The following is a 14,988-nucleotide window of genomic DNA, read 5'->3' as shown; positions in this document are numbered from 1 at the left end:
AGAACGGGTCCAATACGTTTTGTGGGAAGATCAAGCCGAGTTAGCATGAGTGGAAGGAGGTATAGCCCAGCAGAAAAGCAGACGTTGACATGAGCTAACCGTCTAGCGTAGTACTTCTCATCCAGTCTACCGCACTGCAAACCAGGACAAGCAGCTCTGAGGCTTCTCTATTTCCCTCAGCAGACGTGGAAGCCTTATACATCTGAATTTAAACCGTTTTTGATCGGAAATATTACGTTCCCGGGCATGGGATCCTACTCAAAATATTATGTGCTCACTCCCCTTTACAAGTCCTAGAATTTTGTAACGGGAATTTCTGGACACCCTGATACGCTTTCCTCGTGTTCTCTATACACTTAAGGACATGGTCGGTTTCTTTCTGCACCCTCCCCCAATCCGAGCTTGTCTTCCGTGTCTGACATCGTCTTCTAAGAGACGTTAAAATTTGGTCATCCTTTTCCCACCCCGAACGCACAGTGGTTGCCTGAGAATCCGCGCAGCAGCAGTCCTCAGCCTCTGGCGGTCTGCGGCGAGTCCGAGACCTTGCCAACCCTCTGTGCGATGAAAGGCTCGAGCAGCATCACGAGGAGCAGGAGGAGAGCGTTACCGGCTATGTGGGCCAGTGGAGGCGGCAGATGCGTCAAGGCTGAAGGCTGCCGCCGCCGCCGCTGCCGCCACGGACGGATGGGCCGCCGCGTGGCAGAGTGGTGGGGCTTGCCGCCAGCCAGCCAGCGGAAGAAAGCACCGCCGCCCAGGCGCACTCACTGCGCGGCCGGCGCTGCACCGCGACGGTCCTCTCCCGCCCTCTCCACTGGTCGCGCGCGTGGTCGTGATCGTGATCGCGGTACTGGCAGTGCGGTAGCCCCGAGGCACGGGCCAGCCAGCGCCGAAGACGACGACGTCGACCACTGGCTCCAGCCGCCTGACCACCGAAAAGGGTGAACCGGAAGTCTGCACCGTCGACATGCGGTACAAGGTAGGCACCATCGTCCTCTCTGCCGTTGCTGCTGCCGCCGCAGTCATGGTGTTAACCTACACAATACGTCCATTGTCCGTCATCTAGTGGTTGCCACCGCTGTCTATGCGAAGGACCTGGGGGTGATTCCATATGACCACGTTGGATTACTCTGCCGTATGATGTCAAATGGTAATCGCCCTGGAAAAAAAAAGTGTTGAAAGTTGACATGCAAGGCGCTTGACAGGTGGTAGACCTCAAGTTGGGTGTCAGTGTCGCCCGTTTAGAGAATACTTCTCATCGTGCAGTGTACATAAAGTCGTGAACTTATTTCTCTGTTATTCGTGGAATGTGTTCCAGTTCTCAGAATAGCCCAACTTGATATAAAAATGAAGTGAAAGAAGCAAATATCGCTACATTTAGCCAACTGCCGTATTAAGCAAAGCAGTGCTTGTCTGTGTCATATCAGAAACAAAAGAAACATTTTCACGTCTGTATTTCCATTGGCCGAAAAAGTGATACAGTTCGCACTGACCACCAGCCCAACGATTTATTGTTACGCGCATAATATTTCAATGAATTAGATGTCTGCCTTCGTCAGGTGTCATGTATGACCGATTTAAAACTGTTCGCTGCCTGGGCATGAAAGATACCAGTCGGTTTAAGACAATCTTTCGAAGCATGAGACAATGGATGTCAGATTAGTCGTCCACATATTGTGCATAAAAGTGAGATAGTTAACCTGACAAGGCTTCTACCGACCACACTAAGCCAACATGAAAAATTACGTTGCTACATTACTGCACACAGCATCTGTTCAGTTTGTTTGACAGTTGAGTGGTATTGATAAAAGATGAAATTTACCGACTTACATTATTCCGTCGCGATTTTTGTAGTAACATTTCACTCAGTAAACAATACACGAAATACGCGTATAAGAAATTGTGGCTGAATCTGACATCAAAATGTATTATTGTTTTCGTTAGCTCGATCTAAGTCTCTTGTTAATACACTGTAATTACAAAACAACAAAATATTGTCCATGTTTCGTACGACCGAGTGTTACACTTGATCAGAGTTGTAAGTACTGGGTCCCCACGTAATACCTAGCAAATAATCTACAAAAGGCTGTGCCTATGTGGTACATCAACAAAGTACATCTACGAAATTTAGCGACAATTCTAAATACTTCATCGGGGTCTTGAGGTATAGTCATTGAAAATGGAGCACTATTATAGACGAAGTTACCATTCAGTGAGAGACGAACGCTACCTTCTGTCAAATAAATGTCCTATTTGCTCGCTAGGAAAAGCTCTTAGACTCATTTACTTGCCTTTTCAGACACTGGCTACAAATCAAACAAACATATTTATATGTCTGCTCATGATCACTTAAAGATAGACCCGGAAATCTCGAAAACCAATGCAAATAAATTGAAAAGTGGTCAGTATGTACCTCTGAATTATCTCATACTGTCATGTTTGTTAACATATCAATTGGAAAGAAAATTAATACAATTAAATTCTGCAATTGAGATTATCTAAATTTTTCCTCGGTACCAGCCTCACGCAGACAGCTCATACACCCTGTATACACCTGAATCTCTTTACAGTTGGCGTAGAAAAGTGTCTGATATTTTCAGCCCAGAGAGTTCGAAAGGTATTTTGAACACCTAAATTGTAAAGCCTTCTATGTGAAGAGTTTTGGCATCTCTCCTCGCGAGCCGTATGTTTGGTATTTTATCAGGAACTGCCCATTACAGATAACTAGATGACTAGATGAGTGTGTCTACACTATAGGTAATGTGTGAGATTGGCTCTAGATAAACGTGAGACACGATCTTTCCGCAGTGTTTACTCATTCACGGGTATTAACGCACCCCCCCGGCCTTCTCCTTGCCCGTCGAATTGCGCCGACGGACATTCTTTCAAATACTGATATTCTATGCTCCTATATCTGTGTTGAACGCTAAGGCGTCACCAGAATTTATCTCAGTCGGCCATGCAGACGAGTAGCTTTGGCTCTGATAACCTCCTTTGGCAGTCATCCATTATTTCCTGTTGACTTCTAGATGACGGGTGAACGCCAAGAAATTACGAAGCGTATCTCACCGTTTGACCGCCGAAAAATGCGAACGTAGTGGTTGTGAATGCAAAACAGTACTTACATAATGAATACGACAGTAGAACCACAACTGAGTCTGAGAAGAACTAAAGACTGTGAACGAGCAAGATGCCGCGAGAGAGAAGAAGGTAGAGAAAGGTAAAAACTAATACGATGAAAACGACGATGCTTAGCATGATGCTGAAAACGTAGGATAAAAGAAATAAAACACGTTTATAGATAATGGTAAATTGTTTCTACTGCTATGTACCGTTTCACGAAGTTGGTGTATCCACAGGTTTTGAAATTCTAACAATACTTATGAGGTATGCTGCAGAAACCAGTTAATTCACGATACACATACAAATGTTGGCCAGATTTTATGTTACACTTTATAAAATCGTCCTTGACAGTGGAGATGCTCTGTGTCGATAACCCATAAAGAAATTTGCAAAACATCATCACTCTGATGATTTCAGAAACGAAGAGCAAATACAGCAAATGAACTCCCAAATTTTCGTTTTTTATCGGCATAAAACGAAACAATTAGAGTGAGAAACTGTATTAGTAACGCTCACCACAATGTCCAATGAATAAAATGCTTCAAAGCTAATGAAATGAATTTCGTTCGCATAATTATTTCCAGGTGTGTCAGACCACATTGTGTTAATTGGAGCATATGCTGTTGAAAAGGTCAGTAGCATTTACAGTGTGGAATTTAAAACAACTCTGGATACTTTCTCTAGTAAAAAGTCACTTTTTAGTTATCCGTCTCGTTTTTGAAAAGAGTATTGTGGCATAGGATCGCAAGCAACTGATAATTTACAAAAAGCAACGTTAATAACTGGTGAAAATATTATGCCAGTGATGAAAACTACAGAAATGTAAGTAGACCGCAAAGTATTCATTCTACAAATATCATTCAGTCATATATAGCTGGTGTTCCTAAGACGTATTGAGTCTCACCTTCATTTATAAGAATGATGTAAGCCAAAGCACCTTGTAAGCAGGAGACCAAGGTTCGTATCCCGGTTCTGGTATAAACTTTAATTTGTTGCTTTGACCTACATTATTACCATACTATCATTTAAAACACGTCCTCTGTGCATCTTTCACTGCAACGTAATCCCTTCGCTTCATGGCATTTTAAGCAGTAGAGAGCTGTTTTTCGAGAGACTTGTTGATTAAATAAAAACTGAGACTAGTAGCAAAAAATGTAATAAAGTCTCAAACGAATGATGACATTCAGCATCATTATCATCATCTTAGTATTCCGCAATATCTGCAGACTCTACTGAATAGAATGTTAGCAAAACTAAAGAAGCCTCTACTACAGAAGGGCAGAAACGGCTTTGAAAGCTCTCCTTTGAAAAAAAAAAATATATATATATATATATACTCCTGGAAATTGAAATAAGAACACCGTGAATTCATTGTCCCAGGAAGGGGAAACTTTATTGACACATTCCTGGGGTCAGATACATCACATGATCACACTGACAGAACCACAGGCACATAGACACAGGCAACAGAGCATGCACAATGTCGGCACTAGTACAGTGTATATCCACCTTTCACAGCAATGCAGGCTGCTATTCTCCCATGGAGACGATCGTAGAGATGCTGGATGTAGTCCTGTGGAACGGCTTGCCATGCCATTTCCACCTGGCGCCTCAGTTGGACCAGCGTTCGTGCTGGACGTGCAGACCGCGTGAGACGACGCTTCATCCAGTCCCAAACATGCTCAATGGGAGACAGATCCGGAGATCTTGCTGGCCAGGGTAGTTGACTTACACCTTCTAGAGCACGTTGGGTGGCACGGGATACATGCGGACGTGCATTGTCCTGTTGAAACAGCAAGTTCCCTTGCCGGTCTAGGAATGGTAGAACGATGGGCTCGATGACGATTTGGATGTACCGTGCACTATTCAGTGTCCCCTCGACGATCACCAGTGGTGTACGGCCAGTGTAGGAGATCGCTCCCCACACCATGATGCCGGGTGTTGGCCCTGTGTGCCTCGGTCGTATGCAGTCCTGATTGTGGCGCTCACCTGCACGGCGCCAAACACGCATACGACCATCATTGGCACCAAGGCAGAAGCGACTCTCATCGCTGAAGACGACACGTCTCCATTCGTCCCTCCATTCACGCCTGTCGCGACACCACTGGAGGCGGGCTGCACGATGTTGGGGCGTGAGCGGAAGACGGCCTAACGGTGTGCGGGACCGTAGCCCAGCTTCATGGAGACGGTTGCGAATGGTCCTCGCCGATACCCCAGGAGCAACAGTGTCCCTAATTTGCTGGGAAGTGGCGGTGCGGTCCCCTACGGCACTGCGTAGGATCCTACGGTCTTGGCGTGCATCCGTGCGTCGCTGCGGTCCGGTCCCAGGTCGACGGGCACGTGCACCTTCCGCCGACCACTGGCGACAACATCGATGTACTGTGGAGACCTCACGCCCCACGTGTTGAGCAATTCGGCGGTACGTCCACCCGGCCTCCCGCATGCCCACTATACGCCCTCGCTCAAAGTCCGTCAACTGCACATACGGTTCACGTCCACGCTGTCGCGGCATGCTACCAGTGTTAAAGACTGCGATGGAGCTCCGTATGCCACGGCAAATTGGCTGACACTGACGGCGGCGGGGCACAAATGCTGCGCAGCTAGCGCCATTCGACGGCCAACACCGCGGTTCCTGGTGTGTCCGCTGTGCCGTGCGTGTGATCATTGCTTGTACAGCCCTCTCGCAGTGTCCGGAGCAAGTATGGTGGGTCTGACACACCGGTGTCAATGTGTTCTTTTTTCCATTTCCAGGAGTATATATATATATATAATCCGCTCTAACACATTTCCAAGCAGATCATGGAAAAATTTATGTAATACCATACAAGAAATTCTGCAGATTTTGTGTGGCTTTCCGCTTACTTCTGTGCCTTGGGAAAAATATTTTTGCATGCCCCTTCAATCTTCGTTAACCATGATTTCCTCTTTTAATATCGGACATGAAAAACATTCTCCGTCAATAAGCCCTAGCGGGCGCATTCCAACCGACCGACCGCCGAGTCACCCCCTCCCCCACTGGCGACACTGGATGCGGTACGGAGGTGCGCGAGGTCAGTAAACTGTTCTTCCGCCCGTTGTCAGTTTTCGTTACCTGAAGCCACTACTATTCGGTCAAGTAGATCCTCAGCTGGTATAACGAAAGTCAGTGCACCCCGTGCCAATGGAAAATCTCTGGCAGTACCGAGAATCGAACACGGGTCCTCCATCTGGCAGTCAACTGCTCTGTGACCAGTCAGCCACCAAGGTGGACGTCGCTCTTCTGCAGTTAGTTATTTTCTAAGCTACATGACGATCACATCCACCGAAAATGAGTGTCAAATATAGCGAAAGAGTTTTTTTTCTGTTTTTGGCAGGTGAAGGACAATATTTTGACATTAAAGTATTCATTATGCTAACGTAATCACTGCTCCTTGCTCACATCTATAGTCTTTACAGCTCTCAGCACTGATGTATACTTCCCCTGGGTCGAATTCCGACATCGGCTGAGCACTCTTATTTTGTAACGTGCGTATCAAATTTCGATTTATCACACTGTAACTTGAGTCACGTTTTCACTGAGTTGTGCTAATTCTTGACTCTAAGGTCAGGTTATTACTTTCCCCAGACTGTAAGCGAATCGTGATGCGTCTGTGATACTGTGCACTCATCAGTGTTGCAAGAATGTGAGGAATAAATACCGACGACCTCTTTGAAGTAATTATTTGGTAATAGTGTCATGAGAAATATTTCCAAAACTTTAGGTGAGGAGGAAGATAAAATTTTTCTGCAAGTTTCAGCTTTAGTTGTGATTCGGCGCAGTTTCTATGTTCAGCTCACCCACATTACAGAGGCGTGTGTTGGCAGTCACCTGTAGTGAGTAATGTGGAGGCTTGAAGATAACAGAAAAGCGAGTTGCCCGCTGTTAGTAAAACTCTTCGCTTAAAAGTTTTTTCCTGCGCTACACATCGAATATGAATTTGGTTAAGTTCGTGCGGACGGCACCGCTGGATTGTGTGGCTGTAGGTGAGTGGAAGTGTCAAATTATAATTGCAATGATTCAGGGTTCAATTCTCAGTTACTCTTAGTACCTTGTTTTTCGTACATATCACTTCTTTCACCTCCTGCAGAGGCTTGTTAATATGAAAACTGCCGAGCTGCATCGAGGTGCTGTATCCTCGTCAAACAACAGGTTTGGTACGTCAGTTCAGAGGGTGGAGGAATACTAGGGCATATCACTTACAATTCAGAGATTCAAACCAATATTTAGTTTGAGGACAGATTTATCTTGTGCTTAGATTATTCAGGTCTGAGAGGCACAGAATTTGCAGCGCGGCCTTACTCGACGGTTGAGACCATCACACACAGCAGTCCACTGAAAAAACATCGTCACATGTTAACGGAAGTTACCAGTTCATTCCCGAGATCCAACCATCGTCCGCAATTCAAAAATCTGAAAGAAAATTTCCAAACCATGTGGTGAAATCGTGAGAATTTTGCGGAGTTTAACAGAAACTACTTCTCCGATAGGATGGACTGTCTCCGGTTAAAGTGGATGACAGTTGAAGGAGACCTTTGACAAATGATATTGTTACAAAAACATTTCTTAATTACTAGTTTTGGCTAGTTTTATTTATGTAATCAGATACTGTTGTCCATAGTCACAATAATGTTAATTTTTAAGTTAATGTTACGTGGAAAAGTAAAGATAATATGTATAGAGCTGTCAATGATACTAACAACGCGAAAGGCACTTTCAGTGTTCTGAAGGTAAGATAAATACTTGCGACGTAGCGAACAGGATATCAAGACAACTGACGCATATTACGAGAGGAAAGCATCATCTAAAAATATTCTTGGCTTGCGATCAAATGCGTAGACCCCTCACGTCTCTTCTACAAGTTGCAGTATTTCACTGCCTATCATGTATCTAAATATATTGTTTCAATTTCTACTTCTTGCTAAATATCTGTATGAAAACTTTTTCTATTCACATCAGCAGAAATTTGTGGACACACTCAAGTCAACCAAACTACATGTAATAAATTTAATCTGATTTGCCGTCTACATTTCCACACGAATAGAATTTGTGAACTCTGAGACAGTTTTCTGAAAACAGGAAGGAACGTTCGGGTTTACATGGATATCATTAGGGACCGAAAACAGTATCACTTACGCAAGGATGCTGCCAGAAATTGGTTGCACACTTTATGGAGGAACCGTTTCAGTTTTCGCCTGATGGAACAACACTTATTAATCTGCGCAGTCCGTCTCGGCTGTTTCGTTGTATGTGAAGTCGATCGTTTACTTCGTGCTATCGTTTAAGCGGCGTTCGCTTATCTTCTTATCTCTTCCTTTCATCAGCTTTCATTGTTCATTGTTTGTATACTTGCCCAATGCCTCTGATACGTTATTTGATTTACACGTTTGTTGGATTCAGTCTAGTATCCAGATGGCACTATTGCGTCTGTGTTCCAGGTGCCCTTCCGTGGTCTAATAATTCTGACTTCTTCAGTTTAACAAAAGTATTTCGTTCTCCAAACATCAGGAAATAACGTGTCGAAGAGGTGTTTATGCCATACGTATCGTTCACAATTCTATTTTGCCGCTTATTATAATTTTCGTAATGAACTACTGTCTCTCTCTCTTTCTCTCTCCCTTTCTCTCTCCCCCTCCCTCACTCCTTCCCTCCCCCCCCCCCCCTCTCTCTCTCTCTCTCTCTCTCTCTGCCTTATCTTGTTTAATGTGAATACTCATACAAATACAACCTGTCCGTATAGAAAATTTAGTATTGTCGCGAATAACGTCGGTTAAAATGTAAAGGATTATAAGATATCCTCCAGGATGAAATGGATATGTTGGACTGCAATTCAAATGGAGTACGTCATAATCAGTTAATTCCATCCACACAATATTTCTGGCCTTCATGGCGCTTTTAACAAAGAATACAATGCGTCGCATAAGGTTCACATTAGTTGCTTTAAGACTGCGTTACTAAGCGTGCCAGCTAGACAAGTTGCTGTCATTCTCAGGATATAATTACGAGATGGAAGCCGTAGGCCGGTTTTACGGAAGTCTCGCCTAGCTGCCATTCTCCCTGACGCCACGAACGTTTTCTGGCACGGCGCCACGAGCTCACTAAGGACTTGCCTCGCGTGACTAGTTCATCCCGCTGAAGGCCAGATTGCGCTGTCACTAATAGTTGCAACTACAAAACTCTTATTGTCTGCAGACGAATCACGAGAGTATTTTCAGAACCTTTTGCTTCTATAATGTTCTTTCTAATTTTAGCCAAGTCTTGGTTATTCGTCTGCAGTACGGGTTAAAAAATAAATTGTACAGTATTCAGCGCCTCACAGCGTTCAGCTGTAATAGTTGTGGCCGTTTTCCTTCGAATTTTCTTTTGTCCCGACTGTTGAACACATTACACTTTTACTTTAGGAGATGCGGCGTTGAAACACCTCTCCGGCATCCCAGATATACGTTCCCCATGGTTTCCCTAATTGATTACTGTGAACTGTGGAATGATTCGTTTGGGAAGGACACAGATTATTTCTTTCCAAATCCTTGTCTTATCCGAGGTTCTGCCCCGTCTCTCACGAAATCGACAGGATGCCGAAACTGGATTGTCTTCTTCGGGACTTTCGAGACACGCATATGATAGTAGTGGAAATGTTGGCTACGTCCTACTGTAGCATCCATCTCACGTACAATGTTCGTTAGAACAGCCTATTTTCTAATCACTAGTGAAATATTAAACACAAGGAGAATGTGGACTTGACATGTCAGCAGTATAACATGAAGGTAACCTCAAAGGAATAAAGGGTAAGCCGTTGAAAGACTGTTGTGCGGATGGCCACCTGTTTGAAGGGGTTCGGAAATAATTTATTCGAAAATTTTTTATCGTAACCGTCGGATCGGAAAATTTACTTTCTCTCGTGTCAAGAGTTGCCGTCCGCCCGCAGGACTGCTCCCTCGGATTAAAAATGAAGAAAATTGGTTCAAATGGCTCTGAGCACTATGGGACTCAACATCTGAGGTCATCAGTCCCCTAGAACTTAGAACTGCTTAAACCTAACCAACCTAAGGACAACACACACATCCGTGCCCGAGGCAGGATTCGAACCTGCGTCCGTATCAATCGCGCGGTTCCGGACTGTAGCTCCTAGAACCGCTCGGCCACCGCAGCCGGCTCAAACTCCCTCGGATCACGCTCCAGCACCTGCCTATGTTGCAGGTCAAATATGGCTCACGCGGTTGAGGAATGCCGACAAGGGACACTTTGAGGGCGCCTCCTACAACCCCCGGCCAATGAGAAGTGTTGGAGAATGATCACGTGGAGTCCAGGTACACGGGAGTAGAGCGCCCGTTTCAGAAGTGCTCCGACGTGACAACTCGCCTTCTATTTGCTCACTCCGCAACTTACAAGGGTAGGCAACGACAATGATATCACAAATTTACTTCAAACATTGTACACCTTTAGTGGGCCATTAAGACAACGTAATGGGCAAGTATTAAAGTGCACTACTTTCGCAATTCCGAGACAATCGCGGGGAAGATTTACTCGTAACTGACATATCTGTGCGTTGGTGCCGGACGATAGAGAGTATGGTGGTCGAATGGTTAGCTTTCGAGCGTCGCAGAACGAACGTGTATGAAGCTTCGGTTCGACTCCCGCTCAAACTTAACTCTTAATCTACAGGGTGGACATAAAGTCCGGGAACACTTTCAGTTATTTATTGCTCAAGAACCAAACATTGTACAGATATCAAACGTGTGTAATTTTGAAAAGAAACCCTAAAAGTTTTTTTTTTTTTTTTCATGTATACCGCCACAGCATAGTTTGGTAATATGCCGATAGTCAGCGCTAGTCGCAAGCATGGCGTGTTAAGGTGCGGATCGAGGATCACCAGATCTCCAACGTCGGTGTGACTTTTTTCTGTGATGACACGTTAAAGATCCGGCATATGTACCGCCTCTACCACGTGATGTTGCAGAGCTCCGGAAGAGAATACGGGAAGCGACTGCCACAGGCGACGATGCCATGCTGGGACGGGTGACGGGTGTGGCAAGAATTCGATTACCATATTGACGTCTGCCGGCTCACTCATGGTTCGCATATCGAAATCGAATGTTTGTAAAAAAAAAAAAAAAAAAAAAAAAAAAAAAAAGTTTCAGAGTTTTCCTTCAATATGCAATATGTATGACATCTGTACAAGGTTTAGTTCGGCAATATAATTTTAAAAAACCATATGTATTTGCATGAAGTTTTTGTGGTTTTATGTTATTTGAATACTTACTATTTTTAATGAAATTTAATTATTAGAACAAACATATTTATAATTATCAACACGTAAATGACTAAACGCATAGAGTTTTCCTGAAAATGTATACTGTCGTGATTTGCGAAATCCCTTATACATGCAATCTGCTAAGGTGCCCATACCTACTTTGCACCTCGAGGCTTCGAGCTGCAGACACAGAGCCTGCGCAGCGGTGAGTTGGTGATAATGTAACAAGAGCGAATAGCGTAAGTCCAAATTCTTTGTATGTCACAGAACTTACATTTGTATTACAAAAAGGAAGGTTTGAGCGGCAGTCGAACAGTCGCCTCATACACGGTCGTCTTATGTAGCTCGAACGCCAACGACTTGACTACCATCAACTCTAACTTCCAGCACCATGCAAGGATACACCAGTTACATAATAGACGCGTGAAACTTCTGATTTCCTCGGAATTTCCAGAGTAGTGTACTGTACAACTTGCACGTTACGTTTCCTTAATGAGCTACTAAAGTTGTATAAAGTTTGATGTAGCCGTAATGGGCCTTTCAAACAGTTGGCACCTTCCCTACACGTGCCCTTTGTACTCCGAGCTATAAAATACGCATGGAATTTTAAGAAAACTTCCTGTTCTCAGTTAAAATATCCTCACTTGATGCCCACTCCTTCGCCTTACCTCTCGGTTCAAATGGTTCAAATGGCTCTGAGCTCTATGGGACTTAACATGTGAGGTCATCAGTCCCCTAGAACTTAAAACTACTTAAACCTAACTAACCATGCCCGAGGCAGGATTCGAACCTGCGACCGTAGCGGTCGCGTGGTTCCAGGCTGAGGCGCCTAGAACCGCTCGGCCACACCTTCCGGCCCTTACCTCTCGGTTCCTAAACAACTGTTGTCAGAGCAGTGGGAACTGACTCACCTTGTGATCCATAAACACGCGGTGGGTGCCACTGTATGGGAGTTGTTGTTTAGAAGGTGCAGCCTGCGATGCACGGTCTGACGGTTAGCCGACAATATGGGACGTGGGTTCCTGCCTCTGATGCCCGGCACGTCCCTAAACGACAGGTGACCGCTAGATGATCGTTGATTGGTACGCCTGCACGCCGAGCCGGTGCGCCAACCGTTCTGGACCATCCGTACACTATATGTTTAAGTGAGATTGGAAACTATTGGCTTGAGAAATGGCATTTTTAAATATGGTGCTAGATATCTAAAAGCACTAAAGACGCATTGCAGTAGCGTGCTGCCTTGGGAATTTGCAATAAAGTCTCAAAAATTAAGTTAGATCGAATAAACCCTTATCCACTAAAACGTGTAAGTTTAGGAAATATCTGTATTGTCGTCTTATACATGGGCACCAATGAAGTGGTACACATTCCCATACTGTAACAGACCTGCGTATGTGTATGTTCATGAACAATCTCAGCCCCATATGCTCGCTCGTTTATGTGCGGATGAATAACCTGAGGAAATCTGATCAATTTTTTTATATTCTAGAGTAGATATGATCGGTCACACTTCCTTAATTATTTTAGACACCACCTTGCTAGCTATTTCTCATTTGACGCTGGATCTGCAGAAATCAATAATTATGTATGCTACATCCCACTGACATTTGGCTATTACGACGCTTAATCCGTCGAGTTCACATTAACATCGTTAAAAATGGACCTTGCAAGTAGGCTGTTTATATTTTCTTATTGGCAACGTTACGTAGCGCTCTGTATGAAAATCACTGGCTGTTCTGTGTGCAGTCTGTGGCTAGTTTCCATTGTTTTCTGCCATTGTAGTGTTGGGCAGCTGGATGTGAACAGCGCGTAACGTTGCGCAGTTGGAGGTGAGCCGCCAGCAGTGGTGGATGTGGGGTAGTGAGATGGTGGATTTTTGAGAATGGATAATCTGGAGGTGTGTCCATCAGAAACAGTAGATTTGTAAGAATGGATGTCATGAACTGCTATATATATTATGACTAATTATGAAACGTCCCCTTTGAAAAATTATACATGACTGTGCTTAAACTGACACAGTCCTAGAAACTCTTCTGTTCATGAGTTTCGTTCAGGACTGCGCTAGCTATCCTCAGAGGAGCTCCTCCGCTGAGTCTTGCCGACTGACCGGCCGGACGTCCGAGAGCGACATAAATACTGTCGGAAAGGGGGGCGTGGTTAAAGCAACATATGATGAGCAGAGATAATCCTGAATGAGATTTTCACTCTGCAGCGGAGTGTGCGCTGATATGAAACTTCCTGGCAGGTCCCGAGTTCGAGTCTCGGTCGGGCACACAGTTTTAATCTGCCAGGAAGTTTCAGAGATAATCCTTGTCGGAGGTAAAACTTAACTATCGATTGTCGTCTTGTCGAAGATGAAACCGTCTAGAGATTCTGCAGAGCTACTGTTCATATGTCGCTAAGTTTCATTGCCTCCTCCTTAGTATTAAAATTATTCTCTTGCTTATAAATTTCAATGGCTTCTCTATGTAGTCATGGATAATAATTTGACGTTGTAGATAAAATATGTTTCAGAAAACTTCACTTCGTGGTTTCGTGACTGAAGAGCATGCTCTGCTACAGTTGATTTCTCTGTTTTTCCTAGTCGGACAAGACTTTTGTGCTCTTACGCCCCTCTTGGTAGTTTCAAGTTTTTATCTCTGATGTCTGCTCATCACGTGTTACTTTGAACACTTCTTCATTTACTACAGTCTTTATGTCGCTCTCGCGCGTCCGACCAGTCAGTCGGCAAGACTCAGCGGAGGAGCGCCTCTGAAGATGCCCAGCGCAGTCCTGATCGAAACGTCAAGAACAGAAGGGTTTGTTGGATCTCGACCTCTCATCCCGAAAGGTTTACCAGCATCTACGTCATCCGGTCGAGAAAGCTTTCATTCTATTTCTGGAACACCCTGTATTTCTGTTCTTGTTGTTGTTGTCAGTACTTTTTTTCTTCAGACTAATCGAATACGTGACTTGAACTTCATGTCTGCAGGCCGGGCTTACTACGGTCACTATTTACCGTTTTATAATTAATGTGTATGACACCGTGCACAACTGTTATATTTTCGTCATAGATATTTCCCTCCGTGTAGGCCGGCCGGGGTGACCGAACGGTTCTAGGCGCTGCAGTCTGGAACCGCAAGACCGCTACGGTCGCAGGTTCGAATCCTGGCTCGGGCATGGATGTGTGTGATGTCCTTAGGTTAGTTAGGTTTAAGCAGTTCTAAGTTCTATGGGACTGATGGCCTCAGACGTTAAGTCCCATAGTGCTCAGAGCCATTTGAACCATTTCAAACTCCGCGTAGTTTTCATCTGTATTTCTTCGAGTTATATGGTAATTGCCCACGTAGGATAAGGCAAGAACAGCAAAGTAAAGCACATTCTTTAGGCCAATATAGCACGAAGACCCACAAGGCCACGTAAAATATATGCCTAAAAGTGAAAGAGCAGTAAACGTACTAGTTTTCAGTCTGAGGCAGCTACAGAATAATTTCGACAGTGTACGGTCTCTTTATTCAGGGTCAATTGCCATTTTTCGCACCATACATATATCTTATCTAAATCATTTTCCAATTCATTTTGGTCATCTGGTGACTTTACAAGACGGTAAATGACAGCATCA

The 14,988-nt window shown here is 44.4% G+C and overlaps 1 protein-coding gene across 1 annotated transcript in view; it reads left to right on the top strand.

Moving 5' to 3' along the window:
- The first annotated feature begins 777 nt into the window (after positions 1–777).
- Positions 778–14,988, top strand: part of LOC124606918 (neprilysin-4-like) — a 734,039-nt gene continuing 719,828 nt past the window's right edge. Inside the window, exon 1 of the mRNA XM_047139027.1 lies at positions 778–976. Coding sequence (XP_046994983.1) covers positions 965–976 — 12 coding nt within the window. The 5' untranslated portion in view covers positions 778–964. The remainder of the gene's footprint in view (positions 977–14,988) is intronic.

This window comes from Schistocerca americana, chromosome 3, assembly GCF_021461395.2.
Source record: "Schistocerca americana isolate TAMUIC-IGC-003095 chromosome 3, iqSchAmer2.1, whole genome shotgun sequence".
Taxonomy (NCBI): Eukaryota; Metazoa; Arthropoda; class Insecta; order Orthoptera; family Acrididae; genus Schistocerca; species Schistocerca americana.
Note: the sequence above shows the minus strand (reverse complement) of the source record. Positions and strands in the feature narration are given on the sequence as shown.